Source organism: Phaseolus vulgaris, chromosome 2, assembly GCF_000499845.2.
Source record: "Phaseolus vulgaris cultivar G19833 chromosome 2, P. vulgaris v2.0, whole genome shotgun sequence".
NCBI classification, from domain to species: Eukaryota; Viridiplantae; Streptophyta; class Magnoliopsida; order Fabales; family Fabaceae; genus Phaseolus; species Phaseolus vulgaris.
The window spans coordinates 2,439,956-2,451,419 of NC_023758.2; the positions used below are offsets into that span (position 1 = coordinate 2,439,956).

General features: G+C 28.3%; 1 protein-coding gene across 1 annotated transcript; it reads right to left on the reverse strand.

The window, feature by feature from the left end:
• Window positions 1-5,909: 5,909 nt before the first annotated feature.
• LOC137810156 (uncharacterized) lies at window positions 5,910-7,733 on the reverse strand. Its single transcript, XM_068611303.1, has 5 exons — window positions 7,598-7,733; window positions 7,452-7,504; window positions 6,525-6,701; window positions 6,357-6,440; window positions 5,910-6,257 (listed from the first exon to the last, which is right to left on the reverse strand). The coding sequence occupies exons 1-5, from the start codon at window positions 7,652-7,654 to the stop codon at window positions 6,089-6,091; spliced, it is 540 nt and encodes a 179-aa protein (XP_068467404.1). The 5' UTR covers window positions 7,655-7,733; the 3' UTR covers window positions 5,910-6,088.
• Window positions 7,734-11,464: the final 3,731 nt, after the last annotated feature.

Below are 11,464 nucleotides of genomic sequence, written 5' to 3' on the forward strand. Positions count from 1 at the left end.
ATAAATTTTTTAAACGTTTAATAAAATTAATTTTTGTAATATAGATTTAATTGAAAAATATAGATTTTAAACATTTAATTGAAAATAGCTTTTAATAAAAACTTAATTTATTTTTTTATAAAAGCTTTCATGTTAAGAATTACTATGCAACTTAACATCTCACTTAGTCTAACACTTCAAATAACAACAATCATCTACTATCATATGAAAAAATATTATTATTAAAAAAAATAAAAAAGAAAGAAAATACAAAAATATGGGGGACTAGACCAAAACTCATATGTTAACAAAAACGATACAAAAGTAAACTATACATATTCATAAAAAAATCTAAGAATAGACTAGATGGAAGTCTATTATACCAATGAAATTATTCTCTATGAATAAATCTTAAAATAACCAACTTATCAGCAGAAACATTCCCTTCACGAAAAATATGAGTAACCCTAAACCTGATTTTCCCACAATAATTAAGATAAATATTTCATCGAATATGAAGCATCCACGAAACATTAGTCCTAGCAGTAAAGACAACACAAACCAAGGCAGAATTACATTCAAGTCAGACATTAGTAAGCCTCATCTTTTGAATTTCCTCCATAGCATGTATAACTCCATAAAACTCAACAATCATATCAGTTTGAACTTCAAGAAACGCAGAGAAAGCATCAATAAACTCTTTCATACTCCCACGAAAAATATCACATAAGTAGCAAAACCAAGATACCCTTAACAGTAGTGTTAATTTTAACCCAGTCTGGCGAAGGAAACTCTCATCTAACAAGAAGAGGACAAAGCACTTTACCACTATGAGTATTAATAGCAAAAAACTTAATCACGTTGAAATCTAACATATCATTCTTCATTGAAACTTTACACGAATTTTCCACTAGACAAGTTAAATCTTTAATTATCAAAATAGCCCTAGAAACCTCAATCTTATCCTGAAATCTAGCATAATTCTTCATACGTCATATCATCCAAATAAAAAAAGGTTATCACAACAAGCTTAATCAATTTAACCAAGTGACTACCATCACTCTTAACAAAAGAAAGAAGATAATCCTTATTAGAGAAATGAGAAGTAAGAAAAATTTGTCGAACTCAACTCCAAATATGCAAAGCATTAGAACATTCAAAAAATAAATTTCAAATAGATTTCTCATGCTTTTCACAGAGCGTACACGTAGAACATATATGCAAACCTTTATTATGAATATGTTGATATGTAGGAAGTCGCCCATAAATTTTTTTCCAGAGTACTAGAGTTTTGGAAGGCGGAATAGATGAAGTCGAAATGAATTTACTCCAACCACAAGAACTCCTGGTTCCAAGAAAAAATTCATAGCCGATTTAAGAGTGAAATGACCAGACTCATCTAGAATCGACTTAGGAATATCCTGATCCTCCCTAACCATGATATGATTAAAAAAATGAGGTATTTGCTGTAAAGATAAGGAAATATTCCAATCACAACTTGTCTAAAATTAAGAGACTATATCCAAAATGCTAGCACCATCAAATAATACTGCAATATTTGCTAAAGAAGTAGTATAACATCATTTATCATTCTAGAAATTAATAAAAGAACAATCCAAAAAGTATAATCAAGTATAGTACAATAAAATTACTTAATTCTAAGCCAAATAGATGAGGATCTATAAATCATTCGAACTCGTATTTTTATTTAAGAACCCTAAGAAAAGACCAAAGTTTGTTGCTATAAGCAAAGTTCAGAGCAAGCTTAAGAAGATATGCATTATTTTCATGACAAAGATTAATAATCTTCAAACCTCCATTCTCAATAGGAGAACAAATCGTATTCCAATTCACGATGACTATGCATTTATTCATAATATCACCAGTCCAAATAAAATTTCAACACCACTTCTCAACTTGGTTAAGAAGTGAAATAGGTCATTTATACATATTAAAGTTATAAGCTAGAAATCCAGTAATCAACGTATTGACCAATTGAATTTGACTCATCATACTAAGAGATTTACCTTTTCAAGATGCTAACTTCATTTTGACGTTATTAGGAAAAGGTTGAAGAAATCGACACTTTAAAGCACCAACAAAGATAGACACTCTCAAATAATGGAAAGGTAAACAATCATGACTACAAAAAATAATACGTTGAATTTTGGTGACAAATCTTGCAAAATTATCTATGGTGAAAAAACTACTTTTAGAGTTATTAACATATTAACTAGAAAAATCACCATATGTTTTAAGAAAAATACTCAAATTTCTAATAGACTTAATATCCCACACATAAAACAAATATGTCATCACCATATAAAAATATGAGAGGGACTGAGATAACCATGAAGACTAGTCATATATAAAATTTTATCATTCACAAGCTTAGAGATACTTCTACTAAGAATTCTTCTGCAAGACAAAAAGTAAAGGAGACAAATGATTACCTTATCTGATACCTCTACTGCAAGAAAAAAAATTCACCAAACTACCATTTATTTTGATAGAAAGTATAGTTGAACGGAGAATTGTACTAATCCAACCGACAAACGATGGATAAAAATCAAAGTTTGTCAAAACTAATAATAAAAATTCAATTGAGAATATCTAAATTTATAGAAAACTTAAAATATGATTATGTTATTTGTATGTTGACACAGTAATGGATATAATGTAAGATATAAATTATATTGATTTAATTAATGAAAATTAAATATAAAAATGTTGTTGAAAATATAAAAAACTTAAATATTTAATATAATAAATTTTGTAACAAAAATAAATTAAGAACACTTGAAATTATAATAAATTTTAAATTTAATTAAGCTTATTCTTTAAATAATTAAAAAAAATGTCAGAATATGTATTCAATTCAAGAAGATGGAAGAGATAGATTTTTTTTTATTATCTTATTTTAGTTTAAAACTTTGAAGAACGAATGGAAATGTTAATAATAACTAGTATTTTTTTCTCGAGATTTTATCTTGTTTTCATATTTTCTCCAAAACTCACCCTAAAATAACCCAAATTACATAGAAGTTGATAGCTGTTCTTATTCCATGTTTTTTCAATCTACATCATCATTTTAATTAAAAATATATATTTTGTTAAAGCACTTTTTTGAACATATATATTTCTCAATGGTTGAAATTTATAGAAAATTTATTTTTTTTCTAGGACCACCCTTTATATAGGAATCTCTCTCTCAATTATAATTTTATGGTGTTTGAAACAATTTAGTCAATAATAAAATGTATATTGGACAAAATGCCCTACAATCATTGTTAAAAATATCCATTGACAGTGTGACCCACATCAACCGAAGACAGTTTACAAGAAGAGACAAAGAAAGAGTGTATGCTCTTTTTTATAATTTTTATTTTAATTAAATATATCAATTCAATATTTTAATATTAAAAGGTTGCTGTAATTTTGTTTTTTAAAAAAATTAATTAAAGTTTTCTATGACAACTATCAAATAAACATCCGCTTCACAACTTTATCTTAATAATAATATAATAAGTCTTAAATATGTGCGTTTTCATGTGATATACAAGTGATATTTTCAAAGAAATGTATGAAATTGTTAATAAAATATAAATAAATAAAGAAAAAAAATTAATTATATTTTATCAGTAAACTAAATAATTAAACTGAGACATAACACTGAAATTTTAAAAGACAAATGTTTTGTCCTAACTCTCGGACTTGTCGTATTACTCTCAATAGAAGTGTTTGTCTATATTTTACGGGTTAAATATATTATTTATCTATAAATTTCAATTAAAATATAATATCAGACAATATTTGATATTTAAAAATTGTATACCTCACAAACATGCTTGAGGAAACTACATCGATTTTGATCTGCAAAACTTGAAAAGATTAACCCTAATAATTATCATTAAAATCTTAAACTTTTGTTTATGTGAGGTGAGTTGTGAGAACTGACATAAATAAAGACAGAGCCATTAGTTTACTTGAAAAGGGAAAACTGCTAACATAGCCCATTGTTTCTCTGCAAAAACCTTTCTCTCAAAGGAGATCACTATCAACCACATCTTCAATAATTACAGCTCCTGCACTCTACTTCCAAATCCTTCTCTCGGTTTTCTTAATTTTTTTTAGAGGGAAGGTTCTGAGTGTCAAAATTTGATCTGAGAAAGATTACAATTTCTATATGACCATCACACCTTCATCTTAAAAATAAAGACAGTGAATTTACCCACAAATTGGTAAATGCAGTAGATATTACAACAAAGTGACAAAGTGGTACAATATATTGATGAGAGTTAAAACTATAATAAGAATTACTGCAGAACTGTTCTCACACTATGTAATAAACTGAAAACGTAATTTTAATTATATAATTGAATACATTGAGTTAAAATAAATAAAAATGAGTTTAAATTGAAATAATCATAAAAAAAGTTGCACAACCTGAGAAACACTCTTAAAACTTATGTGACTTTTATATCTATTGTTTGACATGACAGAATACAGCAGCAGAATATCTTTGGTGGTTTCATGAAAATGCGGTGAATGTATCAAAACCCTTTTATCAGTTAAGACGCAGTTTTTGTCTCTTGGGATACTTACGTCCGCATCCCTTGTTTGAGGAAAACAACAGGCTTACTAGTGTTGATTTCTCCTTTATATATTTCAACTTCTTCCACCATTTCAACACTCATGTCCTGGGTTAAGCAGCATTCTACTCAAACAAAAACCAAAGCCAGAACCAAAATCAAAATGGAGTTCGAGATTTCCAGACCCGAATCAGAGGCTGACAAGTCTAGCAGAAGACACCTGCAAGAGAAGGACTCTTATCCAGTTCACGGAGTCTCAAGCCAGCTCCAGTTGAAGTCCTCCAAAACATCATCACAAACCCTTAACAAACAAGAAGTTCTTCATCGCATTCGACACCGTAAGTCCCTGAACAGAGTCAAAGGCGCTTTTGAGGGTCTTCTGGGCAGCTCCAAGGGCAACACAGCCTCAGCTCAAGAGCATATTTGGCTAGAACAATTTGATATTTTCTCTGCTCCTTGAAATATATGCAACCCATCACAACTAAGATATTCCGATATTGTATAATCATGCTCAAATTACTAATAAGATTTAATTTGTAGGTCGAGCCATAATCAATATATATCAAATCTCATGCAGCTCAAAACACCTACCTTTATATGTGACTTTTTTCACTCTTGCTGTCCATTGAGACAGATATTTCAACCATTTTAAATTCTATAACATAAATTATTAGAGATTACAAATAGTGCAGGACAAAAGTACGAATTGGACAAAGTCCGAATTGGAAAGGGTGATAAGCATAAAAGGAATTGAAGATGATAAACTGCTTCTATTTTTAAGTTTCTAAACATTTAATTTGAAAACCATATTTAATATTTAATGGGTTTTTTTATAAGAAATTAATTATTAAGTACAGAAATATTTAAGAAAACAATTTTAATACCCTGGGTGATTAGGAAATCAAACAAGCCCTCGGTGTTATTCCCACATCTAAAACAAAAGAAAAAGAAAAGAAAAAAGGACAAATCTACTATTTGTTTCCAGCACTTCTTATGAGGATAAATAAATAATTTCTTTCTGTTTGATTCACAATTGAGAAATAATCCCTCCCCTTTTCTCTCCAATTGACATGAAACCAAATAAATAAAAACCTCTAAAAAAATTAAAACATTAAGAATTAAAAACATTGATTAGTAGCAAATTACAGAGGAAAGGAGAGTTTCAATTCTATTATTAATTAAAAAATAATTTTAATTAATACAACAATACGTTTCGTATATTCTTTCTTTCTACCCCTCTCTCTCTCCTATTCATCTACGCGAACAGAAAAGAGACACCCTCCATTTTTTTTTATTTTTGTCCCCAATGAAACAATTTTTTACTCAATTTCATTCTCATTTTATCCTTCCTAATTTTTTTTTGTATTTCCCTTCTAATACCAAAGAACATTAGAATATCTATAGATTACAATTCATTAGAGTGGGGCCAACAGCAGCACCAATCATGACAGCTTAAAAATAAATATTGCAACAATAATCTCACTGGCAAAAAAATGTAGACTAAGTAATGAACATTCTCATTTCCTGCCAATCACCCCTGAACTAGAGAGAAGACGGAGTGCTCGGTTGGAATTGTTCAAAACTGATGAAGATCTTGGAACTGACATTTTCCTTTCCTTCAAGAATTCCAAGGCACTGTTTGAGCATTGAGGAGGACCTATTTTGCTCAGAATAACAGGTTCCAAACTGCAAATCACAGTAGGTACACAATAAATACAAGACAAAATGCGACATGAATGCAAAGTAATAGAAATGAATGCAATTGAAAAGAATGAAATCTCTAACCCTAATTTCCTTGATTTTCTCCTCCTTAAAGTGGTAGACTTTGTTTCATCTTTCTCCTCCTTAGTGTCAGAAAATGAAACATGACTGCAAATGAATTATAGCCTCTTAGAGATTTGTTCCAATAAAATGCATATTTCGCACCAGAGAAAGAATTACAGATTTACATACTTCTCACGAGCAGCAAGCATTTGGACAATGTCCTCGGGGAGAAATCCATCAGCTGTGTTCGGTTTTTGCTGAGGTTCAGAATCAATTACATTTTGAGCTTTTTTACCAGCTTTCGATGGTCGAGGAGTTATGTTTTGGGACCATTTCCTCCTACGCTCTTTTGCTTCGCGTACAACCCTACCAGTCAAGGACAAAAAATCATTTAATCAGGCACTCAATGAATTTGATGGTTCTAAAGAAGACCAAGAATATATCCTACAAGTGACTTCAACAAAGCTTTCGAGCATACAATTAAATCTTAACCAGTAAATGTTAATCATATATCCATAATTTAACAAACAATGATAATGTCATATCTTTACATGAATTTGCAGAATCTCACATTTCACAAATGTAGAGCTGAATAGCCCTTCTCTATATACGCTGAACAGACCCAAGTGTGTTCTGATTTCTTTAATATTTTTTTCAAACCAATTTCGCACCTAATTGTTAAACAATGAACAACCTAATTGTTAAACAATGAACAACCTAATTGTTAAACAATGAATAACCTAAATGTTAAACAATGAACAACCTAATTGTTAAACAATGAACAACCTAATTGTAAAACAATGAACAACCTAATTGTTAAACAATGAATAACACTGAACATCAGAATGAGAAGCTTGCAAAATAGTGTCTCGCAATCAAAGAGTTAGTGAATCTCCGTAACATTCTTCGTCCTACTCCATCCTTCCCCAACCACCCCTATCCCAGAATCTATCTATATTGGCCAGTTTATATTCAACCGTGCTGAACCATGTTTCAATAATATTACGGAAGATGCACAAGATCAGTTTTTTATTAAAAAAAAAAACTTATTTTTCCAGTTTTACTCTAGACAAATTAGATTAATAAACAGAACCTTAACACAGAGTAAAGCAATACCTGGATTTATTTTCTCTTTGAACCCTTTGAATCTCTTCGTCTTGTTGTAGACCCTGCGATGTTCATGCTTGTGTTAAGAATCTTGTCCCCCATCAGGATATAAAATTGATTCGATTAATCGACACAAAAAAGAAGAAATCAGAGACCTGTTCTGTTGTGAATTCCTCAGGGGCGTCGGAATCGTAGTCTTCTCTGTTCGACATTGATGCTCTTTCGAGAAAATCTCTTTAATCGAATCAGAAACTCTTTCTAGGGTTTAAGCAAAGCATATGTTTTGTACGTCTATTTATGGACACTACATTCCGCACCCATGTTTTTAAAACTGCACCCAACGTGAGGAGTGAGATGACAAAAATATCCTTGCCAAATTATATATTCCATCTTTTTTTTAATGTAAAAAACTAGTTTTTTAACGGTTTTCTTCTTCTACTTTTGTTACTTTTTATTTATTTCACATTGTAATTCAATTTTTTATTGTTCTTATAAAAATAAAATAAATCATAATACTTAGCAATCTATTTCTTTTAATCTTATAAAAATATATAAATAATAAATAATAAATAAAAATTAAAAAATTAAAATAATTATGAATGATATATTTTATATCATTTGATTATTGTTATAATTTAATTAATGAAGATATTCGTTAACAATAATTTTATTTCTTTTAAATAATACCTAAAAAAATTCCCAAATATCAATTTTTATTTTTATTTGATCTTCCCTTTAAAAAATAATTTAATATTTAGGTTATATATATATATATATATATATTATTAATTAAATATATCTATATTTTATTTAAATATATCCGGAATTGAATATTAAAAGATTCAAATACACGTATATCTATATTTTATTTAAATAAATATAAATACATAATATATAATAATAATAAAAATAAAATTGTAATATTTGGCTTGCTCTCCTCTTCCGTTTTTTTACTCCAATCACTTTATATAGTTATGTGTGAATATGTGTTTTGATACTTAAATATGTTAATTTTAAATTTTGTAGTATCTTCATATTTATAATATTGATTAGAGGAAACAAATAAAAAAATAATGATAAAATCATTTTGTTATAAATAATGGGAGATACTAAAACTACTGAGTATTTGAGATTTTAATTTATTGAAATTGATTTTGGATAAAGAAGATTGAGAAATATTTATAATATTAAGAAAGATATTTACAATATTTATTTAAATATTTTTTTTAGGAAAGAGAGATTTAAATGATAATCAGAGAACAGGGTATTCCATAAATCGTGCATATTTTTTTATTTATTTTTTATATAACTGATTATACAATAGAATGAATGAATGAAAGATTGTGTAATACCTTTATATTTCAAAATATATTTATACATTTTAGATTGTATAGTTTTTCAATATATTCTGAAATATATTTTCACATCCAAAAATATATTATGGGATGTACATGAAAAAGTATATTTCAAAATATATAATTTAAAATTGTACCAGTGCATTCGAAAATTTTGTTGGACTATTGGACTAGTCCAGGTGAGAACAAAAGCCCACTGAAATCCTTTACAATGGCCCAATATAGCACCTAACTACTACTGAATAATGGCAGTTTCTTCCTGCACCCCTATATTTTTCTTTCTGCACCCCATAATTTTGTAAATTCCGAAACTAACCCCCACAATTTCGGGATCTGGGAGTGTGTTACGGATTTATTAATCCGGAAGTGAAACATGTTGCATTCTGGATGAGAGGGTATTCCAGAAGCAAAGTTTGTATTAATTATTGATTTTAAGATTATTGAATCTGAAAGTCTAATTTCTGTTACGAATTGGTGGATCCGGAATGATTTTTTTCAATTATGGATTTTTGAATCTGGAATGCATAGGGACACTTTTGTCTTTGCAGAACCTTGTGGGGGTGCGGGAAGAAACTGCCCTGAATAATGATCACCAAAATGAATTTTAGATCCATGGAGATAAAAAAAAATTACAATCTTAATAAATTAATATTATACTTATACATGTTTACTCACCAGTAATTGTAGGAATAATTTAAAAAAGTCTCTTCATTCTAACTATTTATTTTCTTCCTCTATAATGATCGTAGAAGGTAAAAAATACCTTAATTCTTAATATTCCTTAGTTTATTTTTATTTTTTTTATTAGTGAATTAATATCAAATTTTCGTTCTTCATAAACGCACATTATTATAGAAATAAAAACACCATTAGAAATTATAGATTCAAAAAATAAATTGCAATATCCACAATCATAAGAAATCTCAGTTTTGTTTTAGTAGCTAAGAATTATGCCAAAAAGGGTCACCATTGCTAAAGGATATTGTCCTCCACTTTCTCCATCTCATAAAATGTTGATAAGATTGAAAGAATTATTGAGTGGCTTCAAAGTCAATTTTGGCAAATAATGCTTCATAACACCAAAATGACACAAACACATGATACCAATTTTTTTTTTCATAATTATGATATAATAAATTTGGTTTGTCTTGACCAAACATAATGAAAAAATCGAAATAAATGAAACGAAAAAAAATGTAGTTGTAATTGACCGGAACCATTTAATAATAATCATATGGTTACGGTCTCTCGGACATGATAATAGAAGTGCAACATTTAATGTTTAGTTTTTTAATTATCATAATTATTCTTTTATATTTTAATATTCCATAAAAATTACAATGTAAATATTCTCCTGCTCTTCCATTTTATTTAATAAAGACGTTTAAAATTGAATTATCTGGCCTTCTGCTGCACACGTAATTGAATAAATGATTTTTGTGTCAACTTTAAAAATGAAAAGAAAACCTGTCTTCTAGAAAAATAAAATTAGAAGCTTCTGTTTTTGACTTGCTACACGCTTTCAATGGTTAAAAATCAACAAATTTAACCTAACGCTTGAAAAGGGAAATTTTACTTTGGCCTGTTTATTATAGATTACATTTTTTCAAGTAAAGTACACTAGAATCGCTTAATTTCATTTTGTAGTTTAATGCATGAGAAAAGAAAAAAAAATTAGAAGAGTAAAACTATTTTTTATAGTACTTTTAGTAGTTGCATTTTTTTTTATTCATTTTTAGAATAGAATATTAATTTTTACTTTTTTGAATTTGGGAAATAAGTATTGAATTTTTTTTCTGATAAAATTAAATTATTGTTTATTGTCAATTTTGTTCATTTTTTTTTATGCATGGGCTATTTTGATAGTAAGAGTGATATTAAAGTTGTTGATAGTATTTCATTATTATTGATGTTGAAATAATGTAGAAAACTTTAGTGTGTTTTAATTGTAGTTAGTATGATTTTTTTACATATTTTTTTGCTATCGATATAAAGTATAACAGTGTGAAAATGCATTTATGAGTTTTCCCAAATAAAAGTTTTGTCCATTATTCATTCATCTCTCTTTTCTAAGAACGTATGTATTAATTTCATAATTTTAATTTTTTTTATCATTACTTAAGTAAATAATATTATTCATAATCTCTAGTGTGTTGGATTCTCTCTAATATTTATAGTTTATGGATGAACTTCAGTGGACTTGTATGTGAGTCCAAAAGAGGCTCCAACTACGCCTTAATCATGATTTATTATTAAGTATAACTTAATTACAGTTAATTATAGGTTTATGGGTTGCACTCAGATTAGGAAAGTTATTCAGTCTTCTTGACTATTCGACATTCTCGATAATTCAGTAATACATTTATCCCCTAGACTCGAGTGAAGCGATTTGAATATTAACATAAAGTTTATTAAAAGATGAATTGTCTTATATGATCAACCTTCAGAATAGCATATACACCTTATAAGCATCAGTTCCACATAATCGTCCTGTCCTGTGCGAGTAATTGTGCGTATGTTTTGATCATGATAATTTATTGATATTGATCGTTCTAATAATTTATTTTTGTGCCATATTCTGTAACTTGTATTTGCAAACTCATTTTTCCCCTGTTAGCGTAATCAACTTAAGTTCTGATACTTGAAACTAATACATTGAATCTTCAG